The 20,188-nt window shown below is 45.0% G+C and overlaps 1 protein-coding gene across 1 annotated transcript in view; it reads left to right on the top strand.

Annotated features, from left to right (window-relative positions):
• tex10 (testis expressed 10) overlaps positions 1–20,188 on the top strand; it is a 42,893-nt gene that overhangs the window by 6,014 nt on the left and 16,691 nt on the right. The window contains exons 5-12 of the mRNA XM_088928858.1: positions 465–711; positions 1,302–1,414; positions 2,062–2,303; positions 2,984–3,122; positions 3,786–3,955; positions 8,917–9,094; positions 18,980–19,068; positions 19,217–19,350. Coding sequence (XP_088784984.1) covers positions 465–711; positions 1,302–1,414; positions 2,062–2,303; positions 2,984–3,122; positions 3,786–3,955; positions 8,917–9,094; positions 18,980–19,068; positions 19,217–19,350 — 1,312 coding nt within the window. The remainder of the gene's footprint in view (positions 1–464; positions 712–1,301; positions 1,415–2,061; positions 2,304–2,983; positions 3,123–3,785; positions 3,956–8,916; positions 9,095–18,979; positions 19,069–19,216; positions 19,351–20,188) is intronic.

Raw genomic sequence — 20,188 nt, 5'->3', positions numbered from 1 at the left:
ACATTTTACTGGTTTAGCAAAAAGCAAAATGGCTTTTGAATCAGTCAGTTCCTTAAGTGATGTATATTTACTCAGTGAATTTTTTATTAAAAAATATGTTCCTGTCTCGCATTTTGAGTTGAAGAAAAAAAAGTGGGAAAACTGTTTTTTTAAAGGTTGTTTTTATGATATTTCCTACTTTAGTTGGAGATTGTGAATGTATAGTGATGTCAAAATCATTCTGTATTTGTACAATCAATGTTGAAAAGCTGTGTAAGAGAGAATTTATTCATTGTACCTTTCATAGAAACATTCTTGGACGACTTTACGAAGTAAATTCAAAGAGTGCAGCTGTAGAATTTTTTTAATTAATTAAACTTATGTAATTTGGCAGTCGTGCAAAGAATGACCTTGCCATAGGTTTTATGACGATGTGGGTCTGGTCTTATACCTCAGTGGGAAGCTCTGTGTTGTTTGTACTCAAGGCCCGACACAGAGCCTGGGGCCGGGTTGGAAGAAGGCCTGACTTCAGTTGAGACAGTGAAAGGCTTTGCGTCAACGCTAGTGCCCCTGCTGCTGGAGGTGTGGGTAGAGGCCTCAACGAGTGAGCAGGGCAGCTCTGAGAACGCACACCTGCTGCACCCCGAGGCCATGTCGCTTATGTACCAGGTCCTGAATATCCTCCAGCTGCTGCGCTGCCTGGCTCCGCAGCGCCACGACCAGGCCGAGCTGGTAAGAGCCCTTTCACACCAGCAGAGCCTCTAAAAATGCTATTTCCTACCTGTTCCTTAATTTTGTCTGGCCTATGGGGAGTATTTCTAAAAACAGACTTCAAAATATATTTTAATTAAAGTATCCACGTATGAAGTGCCTCAGTGCAACAGGCAACTTATTTTTTAAATTTTGTGCATATATTTGACCATTTCCCCATGTCCGTGTCATTCATGCACAATGTTTAGTCCAAATAAAGGAAATGTTTGTCGTGTACATTTTCAGCACAGCATTTGATTAATGTGTCCTTCCTAATCTGGAACTATTCATAATAATTGAATTGGAAATGACTTATTTATGAGTAGTGCTGTAATAAGAAGAATACTTTATTGCTTTAATCAGATGTTATTTTTAATGAATGTGTGCTACTCACTAAACTTTGGAAGAGTGATATTTTTCTTAGTGCACTTTTCCTTGGAGAAATTCCTGGGGAATGAGGGCAGCCCCGGATGCGTCTTGCGCACCCGTACCCGAGTTTTACAGAGGCCCTGCGTGTTTCTGTGGCTGCCGTTCAAGACGCTGTTCACTCTTGTCGCCCTATGCTGTCTTAGGACGCCTGGTTCCGCAGCACCTACCTCAGTGACTTCAGACAGCACTTCATGAAGAACTTCCCTTACGCCCAGGTGGAGGTGGCTAAGCACAAAAAGAAAGGAGAGAGCAAGAGGTACGAGCCTGTGCTTTGGAGGTTTCTCTTCAGAATTGAAACGGTACACCCTTTGCGTGTGCGTTTCCATGATGGACAGAAGATTCCCATTCCGTAGCAGTTGGATCCATGTCAGGTTTTTTCTTATGCGCTATAGGCTCCTCAGTGTTTTGAATCGCGTTGGTTTTGACCCCACTTAAAACGCATTCTCAGTATTGTTCTTCCCACTTTTGTTTTCTTTACCTTCTCTGACAGATGTCGACATTTCACGACAATAAGTTGACGGATAAGATCTACTGCTTCTTCAGCAGTTGACGCAATTTGTGATCAACGTCATCAGCAGCCGCACATTAGGGAAATGTTTATCTGTATAATAGTGCTGTATCAAATCTATATCCCACCTCGAACCCTGTGCTGGGCAGGGTAGGCTCAGGCTTAATGTGACCGTCTGAGGGTAAAGTCATTATTAAAAATGGATGGAGATTTTTTTTTATATTTACGAGGACCTTGCTATTCAAAGGATTGGTGAATATCTTCTGTCGTGCGAGGTGGCATACAGCTGTATCCAGTATCTCCTGAAACAGAGGTGCATTTTTTCCAGATGCGTGCAGTTTCCCGGCCTCTGCTGTGTGTGCGGTTACATGCTCTGTGATGTGCTTGCGGTGCAGGATTAAGCAGGCGGCGGCGGCGGGAGACGCTGGTGTGGACCCGCTGGCCCTGAATCTGACGCTGTGCCAGGTCATGGCGAACCTGACGTCCAGCGCAGACGGCCGTCAGGATGCGGACTGGCTGGGGCCGGTCAGGGCGTTTGTGAGGGAGAGCCTGACGAGTGGCGTCCGGCTGGGTGCCCGGCACCTGGCCAACCTGCTGGAAGTGGTGTGGAAGCTGGTGCTGACGCAGAGGAACAAAGGTGGGTGAAAATAGTCCAACTTTGTGATCTGGATCGCCGAGCCAAGCAGCAGCCGGGTGCTTCACATCGTTTGTATCTGTTTGATTGGTGACGCCTCCACATCAGTTGTTTTTACTTTGCTCTGATTGCAGTGTAGTACATGCTCTATGACTCGACACTGAAACCTAGGACCTGTCCTGCTGGTGATTTTTATCAACCTTTCATTTCTTTTGGCCAGCTCTTCTATCCAACGCTTCCTACAGTGGTTACAGCTGTCTGTTTATATACAGTCGCTGAATTTCTGGAGTAATCTAGATGAAGTACCCTTGAGGCAGTGTCCCTTTCTGGGATTTGAACCCACAATCCCTCTGATCAGGAGTCTATTCCAAATAGAATAGAATTGAATTAACTTTTATTGCCCCCTAAGGGAATTTGTCTTGCACCTCACATGCTCATAAACGTATAACATATGACTAGAATACAGTACAGCAACAGTACAATACCATAATACAGAACAGCAATCCACAACATCCATCAGAACCCCTCCAGTACCATAAGATTAATAACAGACAGTTAGCTACTCCATACTGCTATGCCACCCTGCCACGACTGTAGCACTGTGTTGTTGTCAGGTGTGAATCCATGTCTTGTGATTTTGAGGTGAGCCGATCGACTACTGGCAATCTCTTTCTGTTGAGCAGGTGTGACGGAGGAGCTTCTGCAGGCTGTCAGTGCGCAGTACCAGCAGAGGAACCTGACGCTGCCCGTCAGAGTCCTGCTGCTGCGCTTCTTCAGCCGCCTCTACCTGCAGGAGCACGAGGTCAGCCCCCAGGTCTCCAGGTACACCTCCGCTCTCCTCTCCTCTTCTTTCCCGAACTGCTCGTAGAGCGGATCTGCATGCCCAAATCAGCTTGCCGGCAGCCATATCACTCTGCAACTCACGACTGGCAGCCCCCTGAAGCTCAGCAGGTGTGAGCCTGGTCAGTATCTGGATGGGAGACCTCCTGGGAAAAACTAAGGTTGCTGCTGGAAGAGGTGTTAGTGGGGCCAGCAGGGGGTGCTCACCCTGCGGTCCATGTGGGTCCTAATGCCCCAGTATAGTGACGGGGACACTATACTGTAAACAGGCGCCGTCCTTCGGATGAGACGTAAAACTGAGGTCCTGACTCTCTGTGGTCATTAAAAATCCCAGGGCGTTTCTCGAAAAGAGTAGGGGTCTAACACCAGCATCCTGGCCAAATTTCCCATTGGCCTTTACAAATAACGGCCTCCTAATGATGGCTTTATCACTCTGTTCTCGTCCCCACTGATAGCTGATGTGTGGTGAGCGTTCTGGCTACCATCACATCATCCAGGTGGATGCTGCACATTGGTGGTGGTGGAGGGGAGTCCCCATTACCTGTAAAGCACTTTGAGTGGAGTGTCCAGAAAAGCACTATATAAGTGGAAGCAATTATTAATTATTATTATTATGAATTGTCTGTCTGTCTCTCTCTCTCTCAGGAGCAAAGTGCTGTCTCGCTGGCTGGCCGCCCTGCCCTTGCAGCTGGCACAGCTGGGCTTCAGGAACCCCCACCTGTCTGCCCAGCTCCTCCGCACTGTGCAGGCTGCAGCTGCTCGACGCAACCGAGAGCTGCTGCACAGCCTCCAGACGCACGCCTGCAGGCTGTACGGTGAGAGCAGGGCTGGGCGGGGGGATGTGGGGGACTCTTGGTCACCTCGTCCTTGGAGACCTTTTTACCACTCGCTGCCTGCCTTAGCGTTTAGTCACAGGTTACCTGTTTTACCTGTGCAAGCTTTAGGAATAACAGTCTCTTCTTTTACTGAGATGTAGTTAGAGGGTGGCACGGTGGTGCAAGGTTTAGCATTGTTGTCTCACAAACGCCGGGGCCCCGAGTTCCATTCCAGACCTGGGGCGCTATCCGAGTGCTACTCGTGTGGCTTTTCTCCGGGTGCCGTAGTTTCCTCCCACAGTCCACAAACATACTGGTAGTTTAATTGTTTTCTGGGAAAATTGGCCCCAGTGTGAGTGTGTGCATGACTGTGTTTGTGCTTGCCCTGCGATGGACTGGCGTCCCGTCCAGGGTCTAACCTGCCTTGCACGTGTTGCTTGCCAGGATAGGCTCAGAGACCCTGTGACCCTGAATTGGATGAAACAGTTAGAAAATGGATGGATTTGTAGTTAGCCCCCTTAGCCTTTGGTGGTATCATTGCTGCAGATTACATTTTGTACTTTAATTTGAAAAGAATATCATTTTGTTTTCTGTTGGAGGTATAGGTATCCAGTTCTGCGTAGTTTTGAAACAAGTCTGGGATGGCCACCCAGAGCGCAGAGAGACACCCCCTGCTCTCTTATTCCTCAGCTCTAAAGCACTAGCAAGAATGAGTGTATTTTATAAAACGGGCACGGCCCCAATCAAAAATTTGTGTTACCATAAATGCAGTGTTTGGAACAAGGGCACAGTGTATTTAAACACAGAGTATAGAATGGCATCTCTGATGTTAGAATATTTTAAACACCAACACAGAATGTCAATTCTGATACCCAGCTGTTTGAGAACATCACATACTCTTTTAGTCAGTTAAATAAGAATTCAACAGCTCAGTCTGGGCTTTTATTTTAATACTAAGAGAACTGACTAAGTGTAGTGTTTGTTCTAAAGATTGAACAGATTGAACTACATTGAGTTAAAAGCTACGGATGCTTTATTTTATAAGTTACCGTCTGATTGACATGAAAAAATAGGTTTGAGGCAGTTTGATCATTTCTGCTGCAGCAGCTAATGTGTCTCAAGTCAGATGCTGTGCTTGAGGCTCCACTAGGTGGCAAATCGTCTCATCTGTTCTGTCGCAGTTCAGGAGCTAGATTCACACCTTTCCCTGTAGCTCCTTTTTATTTTTTCTGGCTAACAAGGTGTCCTTGGATGTAGCGAGTGAACAGCGCTTACAAACACAAACAGCATCCGAGCTCACTTTGCAGGGGTAAACAGCCATACCTTAACAAGCCCTTCTCTCCTTGTCAGTCAACAAATGAAGAAATAATGCAATAGTGTCAGAAATCGGCACCCTTCCCGTGTTACAGCAGTATTATGGCTGTACCATTCTTGACCTTTTCAGATTTTCTGTTTAATGAAATAAGTATCAGTGAGTCAATGCAGTGGGTCTGTTGCCGTGAGATGTAATGCTCTTAACATATTAGCTCTTTGCTCCACATATTGGGAATCCTCTCTGTGAGCAGCAGAAACAGCTTGAAGCATGTACTAAACAAGATGGAGATAATTGCAGCCTGTGCTGTTGGGGTGGGATGTTGAGGTTATGTCATGGTGGATGGTGTCTGGGTTTCAAGTGCACTTTCTACCAGGTTCTGATAGGATGGCGGAGAATTGTTGTGGCCTGGGCAAGTGAGCATCAGACCAGCCATGCGTCACCTATTAATCTGGCTGCGGGCTTCTAGTGTCTTGGCCAGCAGGTGTGCAAACAAGGATCCGCTTGCTAAAAATGACTTTGTTCCGCATTATTTTAAATAATGTCTTCCTTAAACCTGTCTGGTGTAGCTGATGTTTATATAGTATAAGATGGCCTTGGAAAAACAACACCTGTGAGATGTGCTTATGGAAAATGGACAAAATTCAAATTTAGATCACAGGCCCATGAGAGTATACATAACAAAAACACATCAGGACGTCATACAAAAACACGTCAGGACTTTAAAATGTGGTTTATTTATAGGTAGCACAGGAACAAGTAATAGGTTTATTCCATGCTGAAAAAAAAGAAGAAAGAAAACACAACGTTTCGGCCATGGAGCCTTCTTCAGGTGTGACACACGCCTACGCATGCTGCCGCAGCTACCCACCTGAACTACTTATTTATAGGTATATATAAATTGAATTGCTGGCATGATAGCCTAGCCCTAAGGATGAGATTTATGATGATACCTGCCCACATGTATGAAGCTGGGGGAAGGGATCTATTTATACCCCAGCAGGATATTCTGTCAATGGGGGGGCTGTCATCCTTCTCTCTGAGCTCCGGTTGGCTGTGAGAGTCAAAAGGCTTCTGGGACCAGAGTCATGAACAGGTTTACAGCATGAGCAGAATTTTTGGTGCAGAGAAAAAGCTGCGGTTTTATTCCTATTCATAAATCACCTGACAGTGAAGCGAAGGATGTGGGGGGGGGGGGGAGCACACTGGGAAATAATGTTAAGTGCGCTTAGGGTGATGAAGCATTAGCAATGGCCTTTTGGGTTTCTCAGAAACGTGTCAGTAAGGCGGTTAAAGGACCAGACTGCCTGGCAGGTGCTGCTCTTTTCTTTGTTTTCTTGTAAGAGACGGGGAGAAGGGGGGGCAAGTGAGGAGTTGTGTGTGGGTGCTGGGGTGGCAGAGGGGCAGAACCACCCCCAGAAAACCAAATCGGATGGGTATCAATGTCCTGGATGAATCTCTCGAACCCGACCCCTCTGGGTTCGCACGTCTCCCCCTATTTATGCAATTGTCCCAGTTCAGGCGCTCCTCCACTGTAACACGCGGCCCGGACGCACAGGGAAGGAGGTGGAGCGGAGGAGACGTAGGAAAAAAAAAAGAACAAAGGAGACTGTGATATAAGAGGGCGTTTGAAATCTTGTGCTTCGCTCATCACAAGACGCCGTTTGTCTGCTTGGCCGTGACATCAGCAAGTGCGCAGGAGGGGGGTCATTTGTCTCTGATCAATACAGATGGGGCTGGAAAGAGTGCAGGCGGGCTGAGGAGAGGTCTGCCTCAGCTTTTTGCCTTAGGTTGCATGTGGTCTTACAGTGGCCTTTTCATTTCGAAGAAGGGAGCCTTCTGCCCAGTGTGTGTGTGCTGGCTTGTAGATTGGTGTGCAGGGATTCCTGGTCTCTCCTGCTGGGCTGTTGTCCAGCCGCTCCATGTTTCTGAGGCTCTGTCCACGCTGCATTAGCTATTTTTGGAAAGCAATCCAACTTCCGGCTCCAAGCTTGTATGCCTATGTACTGGGCTTAATGGCTACAACCACCTTCAGAATAGTTTGGATACACGTCCTGTCAGAAAGCAAGTATTTCAGCTTGCAGTTTTTCATCCCTGGAATTATATAATACAACTTTATTTCTTAAATTTACAGAGCATAAGGGGTTATAAATGAACTGTGTATTTCCCATGATCTGAACTAATCAATCAGTATGTAGGCACCTTTGATCTGGTTTAGAGCCACCTAATAAAGTTTAAGTGTCAAGCATGCACAGTGTCTTGACACACAGTCTGTCTTAAATCAGTGGTCAACCCCTGTCTGCTTGAAATTATTTTGAGTAGTGTGGTGAGAGAGAGTCTTCTCTAAAGAACAATGGAAAAGAAAACCTTGCTTTCCATACTGATTTTCCTGGCAAGCAATGAGCACAAGGCAGGATACACCTTTGATGCGACACCAGCTTATTGCAGGGCACACAAAAGTACGAACACACATACTCTCACACAGGGGCCAATTTTGCAGAACCCAGCTCACCACCCAGCATGCCTTTTGTCTGTGGGAGGAAACTGGAGCACCCGGATGAACCTCATGCAAACCGGGGGAGAACATAGAAACTCCATAAAGATAGCACCCCAGTAATTGAACCCAGGGCCCCAGCACTGCAAGGCAGCAGTGTTAACCACCGTGATGTTATTTAATAACTTACTGCTACATTGCTTGTGATACTGTTGAATTAAAAGGATGCTTCATATACTGTACATTATTTAAACCTGTTTGCTAATGTTGTAAGTTGCAGTAATTAAAGGATTACCTGAGATGATTAAGGCACTGCACAGGGATGATTGTTTAACAAGTGGCTTTAGAAAAAGCTGTAATGGCCTCTAAGTACCGGAGGACTGAAATGTATGTTAAAATATAGTATTTTCTGTCACATAAAACGTGTAACAGCTTTAGAGATCAAAGAAGGGCAACAAGAATGGTTCCTGGAGATTGTCTGATACAGATGGATTAAAGGTCTAAATTCTTATTACTGTAGGAGATATTAGATTGAGAGGAGATTTCTTCAGTTGGTATATAAAATCTTAAAGTGTCTGGATGTGATATTTCACTATTTCATGCTCAGTAGAAAAAAAAGAGCACATGGGGGATTAATTCCAGACTGAATATAGGAAAGGCGTCTTCATGTCAGGTTGGGTATTTGAAACCAAGGCCTCTACTCAAGAGAAGTGGCTAGAAGATATTTTACATTAATTTGACTACTAACCTACTAATCTACTAATCTAACTAGTACAAAGGGCCAAATGACCTCGTCTATATTTTCTTATCTTATTACATGTGTGATAAAAACATAGTGTACTGTAAGTTTGAATGCTGTACCTTAATGGTACTTTTGCGTTCATTTATATATACTTTGTAATACCTGACAATGGTCTTTCAGCCATTATTGATATCCTTTTCTGATAAAGTGAGTGCTTATTTTAGATCATTCTACTCATATTTTTTATGGAACTCTACGTTTTTCATACAGGGCATTTGTGATAAAATCTGGAGATGTATTGAGGCACTGTTCCTATTTGAACAAGCTTGGGTTGCTGTAGGTGCTGGATATCACATGAGTGCCCTTGCATTGCGGTGTCAGTGCTGTGAAACTGTGTTGTCATTTCTCTGCAGACCCAGAGGAGGGCAGTGTGGTTCTGCTGCCGCAGGACTCCCAGCACCGCCTGGTCCAGCTGGTGTACTTCCTGCCCAGCCTGCCGCCTGACCTGCTGTCCTGTCTGAGCCGCTGCTGCACCGCGGGGAGAGTGTCCGCCAGCCTGGCTGCTTCTCTCATCCGTATTGTGCACATGAGGTAACCTTGTCTTCCCTGGCTTTACACCTCCTCTGACCGGTCCCTTGGTCCGTTTCACACGGTCCCCCGTCTGACTGGGCCCTTGGTCCGTTTCACACGGCCCCCCGTCTGACTGGGCCCTTGGTCCGTTTCACACGGCACCCCGTCTGACTGGGCCCTTGGTCCGTTTCACACGGCCCCCCGTCTGACTGGGCCCTTGGTCCGTTTCACACGGCCTCCCGTCTGACTGGGCCCTTGGTCCGTTTCACACGGCCCCCCGTCTGACTGGGCCCTTGGTCCCTTTCACACGGCCCCCCGTCTGACTGGGCCCTTGGTCCGTTTCACACGGCACCCCGTCTGACTGGGCCCTTGGTCCGTTTCACACGGCCTCCCGTCTGACTGGGCCCTTGGTCCGTTTCACACGGCCCCCCGTCTGACTGGGCCCTTGGTCCGTTTCACACGGCCCCCCGTCTGACTGGGCCCTTGGTCCGTTTCACACGGCCCCCCGTCTGACTGGGCCCTTGGTCCCTTTCACACGGCACCCCGTCTGACTGGGCCCTTGGTCCGTTTCACACGGCCTCCCGTCTGACTGGGCCCTTGGTCCGTTTCACACGGCAGCCACTCTGACTGGGCCCTTGGTCCGTTTCACACGGCACCCCGTCTGACTGGGCCCTTGGTCCGTTTCACACGGCACCCCGTCTGACTGGGCCCTTGGTCCGTTTCACACGGCCTCCCGTCTGACTGGGCCCTTGGTCCGTTTCACATGACTGCACTGTACTGCATCACAAACTTAGCAGTGGCTGTGCTTCTCTTACCTTCATAAAGAACAAAGTCAAAGGATATGTAGTTGACTGTTAAAAGACAGTAAGAATGTTAAGAGGATTTACAATGTGCATGTATCTACAAGGTTGCACCTTCATGCGATAGAATGTACTGTTTGTGATGAGAGGACTTTCAGTAGGAAGGCTCGAGAGCTCTGTGGAGGGTGATGTCTGACTTTTTAGATCCACAGGGTCTGTGGATCATGAATGATGGTGAGTACAGCAAGCTGTCTCTTCCGTTTCTTTTTCATTGCGGTTTTAGTTTTTTGTTATTGCTTCTCCACTCCTTGTGGGCGATTTTACATGTCTTAAGGTAGCTGTTGAACGGCAAAATGAATGTTTATTATCATCATCAGTACTTGACTTCTTAGAAATATGAAATGAGCTAATTTAGCTATTGGAGATGTTTGGCTCTCTGTGGGATTTACAAAGAGGCTCGTCTTTGTTGACTGCAGAGTGGAGACGAGAACTGGATATTCTTTAGTACAAATTGGATCAAACAGTCTCACACAATGAGAGCCCTGTAGTTAGAGATGGCAGGGAACGCACAGATCCTTCTTGTTCAATGTTGAAGCACTAAGCTGCGACTTGATTAAGTTGTTGTGTCAAAAACGGACAGCAACAAAGCTGACACTCATGGAGCACCTCAGTGAAAGCAGGCAACTCTAACTGGCCTTCGTGCTCGTAGTTTTTAAATCCTCAACTTAGATTTTCATCAGTCCTCTGGAGCAAGACAGAACACAGTGCCAGGGTTTCTGATCTGGGGGTGTGTGTGCACTCATCAGGGGTGATTGACAGGATACAAGCCCCATTATGTAGGCTAGGTTTGAAATAATCAGTGCGGTGGTTTTAGATTTGGGGCTTGTGTGAAGGGGAGCCGACAGCCTAGTTCAGTGAAGCAGCAGTGTGTGATTGTCACTGGGGGAGCAGGCTCCTGGCTGCTGTGATGCTGTCCTGGGCTGTGTCGTTAGCCCCAGGCCCCTCACTCATTTTATGGAGAGCAGTGGGGTTGTGGAACCGATTACGTGTTGCTTATGCTGTTCTCTGCGCCCATGTGGTTTCATGAGCAATGCACCCCAGAGCTCCTCCTTTTTATTCCCCCCCAAGCTTTTGGTAATTATTTTCTTTTCATCTCAAACCTTATGAGTCTCTGTGGCTTTTTCAAACCGGCCCCCTTGACGTGCATTTTACGAAAGAGCAGAGGTTCTGATGCAGATGCATGGCTATCCTCAATAGGGTTCTTTAAAACCAAAAACACAACAAAACATTTGTGTGGTTCAAGAATTCCCCACTCTACTGTGTGTGAAGGGCACATATGTTCAGCAAGTGTGTAGGGTAATCACACCCTGGTGTTCACCCTTGCCAATCTCAAGCAATGCTAATTCCTAGATGTCTCCTGTGTGCCTAAGAAAACTCCATAAAGGCACTCCTACACTTTTTTATGTAATACTTTACAAAGGTGTTAAGCTGCTGAGCTATAAGGAGGTATTGGAAATGACCCTTTCAGGGTTTTATGTTTTAAGATGCGTGTCAATGATGTAATTGGAATGTGATTTAGACGCATGTTTACAATGCAATAGGAATCACAGAAACATGGCGACCAAAGGGTAGTAGTGAAGAATATTTTATTAGTGGACAGAATTCTGGAGCGAGAGAAAAGACGAAAGAAGTGTATATTTAGCACTGTACCTCAAAAAGTGCCTTCAGACCCAGGAACTCAATCTAGAAAAATTAGCGGCCTCATCATTTATATGGCTGAAGCTTATAATAATAATAATAATAATAATAATAATAATAATTGCTTATATAGCGCTTTTCTGGACACTCCACTCAAAGCGCTTTACAGGTAATGGGGACTCCCCTCCACCACCACCAGTGTGCAGCCTCACCTGGATGATGCGACGGCAGCCATAGTGCACCAGTACACTCACCACACACCAGCTATCAGTGGGGAGGAGAACAGAGTGATGAAGTCAGTTCATACAGGTAGATGGAGATTATTAGGAGGCCATAATTGATAAAGGCCAATGGGAAATTTGGCGAGGACGCTGGGGTTACACCCTACTCTTTTCGAGAAGTGCCCTGGGATTTTTAATGACCACAGAGAGTCAGGACCTTGGTTTTACGTCTCATCCAAAGGACGGCGCCTGTTTACAGTATTGTGTCCCCGTCACTGTACTGGGGCATTAGGACCCACATGGACCGCAGGGTGAGCGCCCCCTCCTGACCCCACTAACACCTCTTCCAGCAGCAACCTTAGCTTTCCCAGGAGGTCTCCCATCCAGGTACTGACCAGGCTCACACCTGCTGAGCTTCAGTGGGCTGCCAGTTGTGAGTTGCAGAGTCATATGGCTGCTGGCTAAACACCTTTACAAAGGTGTTAAGCTGCTGAGCTATAAGGAGGTATTGGGAATGACCCTTTCAGAGTTTTATGTTTTCAGATGCGTGTCAATGATGTAATTGGAATGCGATTTAGACGCATGTTTACAATGCAATAGGAATCACAGAAACATGGGGACCAAGGCGTAGTAGTGAAGAATATTATAAGATAACATTCAAATGACATCATGTTAGGAATAGACCACCAGATTCTGTGGTCAACTATAATAATATCAGGAATGTTTGTACAAAGAGAGAAGTGGTTATTGTGGGAGAATTTCATTTCCCTCACATAAATTGGTTAATAAGTGTTAAAATCACAAGGATGTCAGCAACTGAAATGGTAAACTGGCTAATGACTCCTTTTTTTACTCTATCAGAGATTTTGTAAGAGGAGAACCATTAGAGAGCAATGACGATATGGTATGTTTTGAAGCTTAGACACAAGGCAAAGCGTAAGAGAAGCAAGATGGTATAAGATAGTGTGTAGAGAATGGAAAGCAGCATCTTAAGGATATTCTGCTGGAAGCAGAGTAAGGTTTGTTCTGTAAGTAAATCAAAGGCTAAAAAACAGTGGCCAAAACAGTTTAATAAATCAAGAAAAAGGAGAAGGTCATGTAAAAAGAACAGCCTTCAGTTAAGAAAAAGAATATGACAAATCAGAAGCACAGTTAACTATTTTAATTTACATTGGAAAGACCGAGAGATTGAAGAGAAATAGGCTAAAATAAGTCTTTTTTACGTTATTACAAATGCATAATGATGATGTTTCTTAGAGATAACGGCTGTATTAAAAGTATGGATCACCAAGTGTTTAAAAAGAAAGAAACTGACAATATGTCCCAGCAAAACAAACATTTCCTTTGCTCACTTCTGTGTTTACATTGTAATGTAAACGGACTGTATCAAATTATATTTAAATATAAGAAAAATGACAGTATTACCACAGAAATCCCAGGCTTCAAGAACACTTATGTTGACAAATTGTCATCTTTAAAGACTTCAAAAATGTTGAGATGGAGTTAAGATCATAGAATATGTGGATGCAGTTCTAAATGATTGGTAGTTAAATGAATTAATTCTGTAGCAGTCAGTATTTTGTAAATCCCCTTTAGTCTCTGATAAACACATGGAGGTGCTTACTGTGCATTTTAAAAGGCTCTTAAACTCCTCATGAGGTATATTCAAACTCTTCCCCTACAGAAGCCACTACAGTCCCTCCAAGTTGTGTGGTTTGGTCTTGTGATCTGCTCTCTTTAGCTTGTACGATAAACGTTTTACTAGAGACACTGAAGAGCAATCATGATTACTGATTTTGATGTTCTCTAAACCACTTGGGCATTGAGTTTGATACAGGCTTTCTATTGTCATTCTGTTATATAGTCCTGTTGTAAAAATGCTTGAATTCAAGACATTTTTTATAAACACTGGAATTTGTTCCACGGTTTTAATTTGTGCATCATCAAACGATGCAAGAAGGATGTATCGCTGAAAGTGCAGAGTTATATCAAAGAATGTTTTGTTGAAAGTGTACACTGTACTTGTAAGATCTCATTTTGAATATTATGTACGATTTTGATCATCTAGTTACAGTAATAAACTGCTGCTCTGGAATCAGTCCAGTGAAGAGCAACCATATATTTCTAAGCTGGATGCAAGATATTGTCCAGTGTTGTGTCCATGGCCAGACACTAGATGGCAGTGTTTCTCTTCTCTTGCTCTGTAGCAGACCAGTGTGCTTTGATGTATTCATTCACAAGAGTGTGGGTGAATGACAGAACACTGTGGTAAATCTGAATTTCCATTAAACTACAGTCCATTTAGGTGGACATTGTTTTTCTTTCCACTTGTTGTGCTGGGTACAAGTTTAATTGAACAAATAATTAATCATCACGCTGAGCATGCAGAGTGAACAGTTGTTCTACATCATAAGATAATCATACATTAGGACTGTGGAGGGGTGATGCACACCTTCTTCTGAGTGACAGAAACCTTATTGCCTTATTGGGTTTTTATTTTTCAGATTGTCTTCAGAACTGTGTCTTAAAAAGTTCCATTGAAGAGGGAGAACCGTAGATTAAAACATTGTGTGGTTTTGTGGGTTGCTGTCACATTTGGATTTTCAGTCTGTTGAGTGGCCCCTTGTTAAACACTTTGTAGATCATGTTTTTTCCCCCGGTTGTTTACAAGGATGCTTTGTTGGCTAAAGGCTAAGACCAGCGGCATGTACTGCTAATCTGATTTCTTTGGGAAATTGTTGATTTAATGTAATGGCTGTGAGCTAAACACGCTATATAAATGTCCCAAGTGTTTTGTATGCTTTAGGATTACCCTGAAGATTGTTATGCTCAAAAGCGATAATGCCATTTACATCTGTATCGCTTCAAAATGCGTTTTAAAGTCCAACTAAGGCAGTAAATGAGCTGCTTCCACAGACATTCTGTAGGCAAACGAGAGGGAAGAAATCTCTAGAGATCGCACAACATTGATTAAAACAGTTACTTAACAGAAGAAAAACTATGAAGAATTGCTAGTGGCCGCAGCTCTTTTTAGACGAAAAAAGAAAATTGATTTAGTCTTTCATAGATATTTTTTTATCAGTTGGGAAGGGATGAGCAGTTGTATAAAAAGAGACTGTTCCTAGTAACGATAATTAGATCTTCTCCTGTTGTATTTAAAGCCCATCTAATTAGATGTCTGTAGGCTTTTTCCTGGCAGTTTCCATCATTTTCGGAAGAGGTTCTAAAGCTGCACACAGCCAACGGCGCTGTGGCCAAAATAACCCCGTATAAGTGCCTGGAAAGGGGGTGTGTGCCCCGCCAGCTGTGTTGTTCAAGTCCGGCAGCAGCAGAAAGGTGCGCTTTGCGTCAGAGCCGTATGCAGAGATTGCTCAGATGGGGCTTTCCAGGGAGGGGGCAAGAGTGACACTGACGCAGGTAATTCGCATGTACAAACTGAAGAACAGATGCAAGACTTGGTACTCATTAATCTGCAGAAACCAGAAAAGATGCAAGGCATTCTTCACCTCTACTCATTTCTTTTGTTGTTGGTTTCTGTCTGACACAGCGCTATTCAGAACTAAAATACAAATTGATAGCAAGATCAATGCATAACCTCTCCTGAGCAAATTATTTTAGACCTCCTCGTTGACCATACTGGAGAAAAGGAATCACTATTTCTACTCATTATGTACAGTTTTATAAGAGAAAGTGGATACAGTAGAAAAAGAGTATTCAAGTATCCACCAAAGAATGTGTATACAACTGTAAACATCTACTCAATTACATTGTGTTTCTTTTTTTTCTATCATAGTATGAATTCAGACATTTCTTATTTATAAGGATGCAAGTATTTATGATGTGTCCTCCTATGCAGTGCTCTCCAGCTGTTGTTCTGGAGCGAGGAGCTTTTGGACATTGATACTGTCAGTCCTGCAAGCAGTCCCTCCAGTGCGTTTGTCATGGTGTCTGTGTTATGTGCTCGATTATGCATTACTTTGATCGGAGATTTCTCTTTTGCAGTGGAAAAAGGAGTATTCATTGGAGTATTCAAAAATGAACGGTTGCGCTATAAGCCTCAATTAGAATAGTTAGAATATTGTGTATAAGTTTTGGTGACCACCTTATAGATAATATATTCTGCTATGGAAGCAGACCAGAGAAAAGCAAACAGATGCATTCTTTAGCTTAAGGGAACGTCCTATGCTAACAGGATGAAGGAACTGAACCCTTTTAGTCTTGAACATGAGATGGCCCCAGCAGACATCAGAATAACAGTAAAACATCAGGGGACACAAGTGGAAACTACATGAAAGCACGTGTCTGGAAAGACCGGGACAGGAGGCACTTCTTTGCACTTAGGGTTGTGGGAGTGTGGTGTAAGCTGCCCAGCCATGTGGTTGTAGCTGTAATACATAAAGTATGTCTCAAAATTCACTGACGGCATAAAGCTGCAGATCACGCAAAGCATTTAAGATGCCGATACTCATTTGATCAGTTAATGGACTCCGTGTGTGCTGTGCCATGGTACAGCAAAAGCTGTTGCTCTTAAAAGAAAATCAACATCTAATTTGCTGTATGAGGCTGACATTTGACTCAAGTCTTCTGGAACTGATGAGGCAAAATTGTCAGCATTCGATGTCAAAGGGCCTGGGGCGGATACTCTCAGAAAAAGGGATATGTCTGCCTGTATAACTTTAGGCACATCTCAAGCCTACACGCGGACCATCTGGTACAATTGATAATGGACATAAATTCCTTCTTTGAGGCAACATCTTATGGAATCACACCCCAGGATTTCACTGAATAAATGTTCCTATATAGTGCATCTGAGAGAGCTGTGTGCTCTTCTGCAGCCTGTTTGTGAGTAGTGCACAATGGTAGTGTTGAGTGTGTTTACAGATAACAAGTGAAAGCCTAAGGATGTTTAAGTGCTGTCGTAGACTAGATCATGTGTAAACTGGTACCCATGTGAGGCCTGTATAACACAATACCACTGTTCAGTGCATGTTATCCATACAGCCCAGCAGATTTATTCGCAGCATTTTTGTAACAAGTATGCAGTACTGTTAGCTGGCTAGGAAGGTTTCAAAAAGTCTCAATTACATGTGTGGGAAATAAAGATTTTTTCACCACCAAGAACCTCCTTTCGCCCCAGCTTTTCTGATTGACCCAAAAGAAAGTGAACAGAAGGCCATTCTTTACGTAAAGGGGAGTGGGAGTATGGAACAGGCTACCCAGCCATGTTGTTTAAGCCAATACTCTGGCTTCTTTCAAAAATTGGTTCAGATCATTTAGCTACTAGCTAGTAAATAGTCTAGATGACCCAAACGGTCTCTCCTCCTTTTGTAAGCATTCTTTTGTTCTAGCTCATAGACAGAATTTTGCTATTGCGCGTCGCTGTGGGAATGTAATTCAGAATTCAGCTCGTTCACGTTTGGGAATCCTGGTGTGTTTTTAAAATCGTGCAGAAATAGGGAATCCAGCCTTCTGCATTCCTGGCTGGGTGCTGGTGTGTGTGATGACAGTTTGTCATGTCCCTGGGCTGTCCCTACTTTTCTTGCGTAACTGGATGACGCAGTACCAGGCTTGTTGCGGGTGATCCTGCCCCGTGTGCTGATGTCACTGGAGTACAGTTATGAAAACTGAAGGATTGGAAGCTGAATGCAATCATTTTTAAGGAGACAAAGGAGCCTTTGGGAAACTCGGTCTAGAATGGCAAAAATGGAAATCGGCATATTTGCACGTGTCCTCGGGGCTGTTATGTAAATCCAGCTGTAGAGCATGATCTCGGTTGGAAACAAATATGTTATTTTGTGAGTTTAGCTCCCTGACCCCCTTCCTCTCGAGGGTTTGGAAGCCCAGGATGGCGTGAGAATCTGTGAACTGTCCCAGTAAGCCTTGCGGTGTGCGAAGTCTGATTGAAGAGGGGAGGAAGGGGTGTCTTTGTGACACAGCTGGACTGTGGGCTCCTGTTGTGTAGAAACTGGAGCATGCTGATCACACGCACAGCCTGGCTTCAGTCTGCACTTGCTCCTGAGCAGTGAGCCCTGGTTTCAGGGATATTGAGGGACCCCAGAATTACGTTTGCCATATATTCATACACTCATAAATAAATAGAAACAAAGACAAAAGGCTAAGTGCTTGTTTTTCCGGGACTAGTTCACTTGGCCTAATACAGCTGGAATACAGGAATGAACCTTACGGCCAGTGTTGCCCATTCTCATCATGAACCTCATGAGAGGTGAAAGTGCTGATAAAGAGCAAAGCGCATCTTTCTTGTTCGTGGCGACATGCTCTTTATATCCCATGCGTTGGGTGGTGAGCACAGAAGGGCTCGAAACAACAAGCCGATAGTTTGGACCCATTTATAAGGCTCAGCGAAACCCAAATTGATTTTGTTGATTTCTTCACACACCTTATTTTGACCCTAGCAGGTTTTCTTCAAACTCAGTCGACTTGCTGTCTTTAACCACAGTGAACCAAATCATGAAATGAGCTACTTCAGCTTGTGTGAATCTGAGACCCATTTAAGCTTTAAATTGCAGCGTATTGATGTTCTGCATGGGCACAATCATAGACTTCTGGGAGTGGCTCGGGCATAGATAGCCAGGAAAAGCAGCACAGATTGGTTCTCAGAATTAAAATATACTGCTTTGACAGCAGGTAGAATGTATACCATATAGTGCCGAGGTCGAAACAGCACAGACATAGTTATATCTTGTAGCTTGTCTTGTACATCATGTAGAGCTGTCAGGTGTTCATAATACCAGATGTGTTGTTGTGCAACTGGGGAATGACCGGTGAACATGTGTAAGTCTGTTTTGGCATGCGTGTTTTATTTCTTGGATCACGGCAGTGAGACGTCTCATGTTTATGCGGCGTGACAACCCTTTATTGTTGAAATAGATCAGCCACGCAGGGTCCATGCTGATCATTAGCCAATTACCATTGACTGCCCCCTAATTCAATCAAGCCTTGCTGGGCCGCATTGATTTCTGCGCTTTCTCCTGGGCGATGGCACCACGGGTGGGGCCAAGATCTTCCCCGGAGGGGAGCGTGAAAGAGCGACGGCCCGATTTTTGGCCGGCCCCCCTGCAAGAGGCGGGGGTTGCAGCCATGGCCTGTTTACGAGGAGCCCACGCCATCGTCGGCGGTCGTGAAGCTCTTTTCTCTTTCCATCGCTGTGCTTTGTGCTTTGTTGCCAGGTCCTCCCTGAGCGGCTGGACGCTGGGGGTGCAGGAGGCCGCCCTAAGTGACGTGGACTATTTCAGCTTCCTCTTCTCCACTCTCGCAGGTAGAGCACGCCGGAAACTTCCCCCGCGTGTGACGTGCGAGCCGCGTGCGCCTTTTCAAATCGGTACCCGAGTCGGGACCTTTTTTTTTTTTTGTTCCCCTCCTGCCGGGTCTCAGACCGTGTGGTTCTGCCTCTCCTCTCTGTGCAGGCTTCTCTGCGGAGGAGCTGTCGGTGCTGCAGGGAGGCAGTGAAGAGGACATGTGTGGCTCCTCTCCCTTGTCCCCACTCAGCCTTTACCACACCGAGCTGGAGCACTTCATGCACCACTGGGACGTGGTGGAGGTATGGTCATGGGCGACGGGCGATGCTCTTCCTCTGCTTCCCTTCATTTTTTTGCTCTCTTTCACTTCTCTCTGTCATTCCTTCCATTTCCTGTTGTCCTGCTTCCTCTACCTTCTCTTTTTTTCCTCATCTGCTCTCTCCCTCTTTCTGTCCATCCCTTGTTTAATCTTTTCCAGTTACTCCCATCAGAATGCAGATGAACTTGAACTTCATTGCCATATGTAACCGGTACATGTACTGGTTCAATGGAATTCTTACTTACAGAAAGTCTCTTGATTGTTAAAACAAGTGTAAAAACACAAAGTGCAGACAGTGCATCAAGACAATATACAAACAAACAGTAGACAATGTACAAGTAAACAAGTGAACAGCTTGAATGTAAACAAAGCAGACGTGTAAACAATGACTGGAGATGTGCAATAAATAAGAAATCATAATGAGGTAGATGGTGATGGTGTAGGTGTGGTCCGAGGGGCATGGCTAAATGTGTTCGCCAATCGCACTGCTTGAGGATAGAAGCTATTGAGATACTGACTCCCCAACTCCAAAACCAACAGATTTAAGTTCTCTTTTATACCTGTAGCCATATCTTTATTTAATACTTGACTTTCTATCCAAATATGTATGCATATTGTTGTTCCTGTCATGTTTTTTTTTTCTTCTGTCCGTCTGTACACCAACACTGCTGCTGTAAAGCAACTTGGCCCCCCGGGGATAATGAAGACTCTCTTTCTCTCTATCCCAGTTCAGAGATGAAGGCCCAGCTTCGGGCTGGTTCGTACCTGTACCACTGATACAGCATTTTACTGCAAGATAGCAGACGGTTGCAACTGTACTC

The sequence above is a fragment of the Atractosteus spatula genome, chromosome 12 (assembly GCF_055471065.1).
Source record: "Atractosteus spatula isolate fAtrSpa1 chromosome 12, fAtrSpa1.hap1, whole genome shotgun sequence".
Taxonomy (NCBI): Eukaryota; Metazoa; Chordata; class Actinopteri; order Semionotiformes; family Lepisosteidae; genus Atractosteus; species Atractosteus spatula.
Note: the sequence above shows the minus strand (reverse complement) of the source record. Positions and strands in the feature narration are given on the sequence as shown.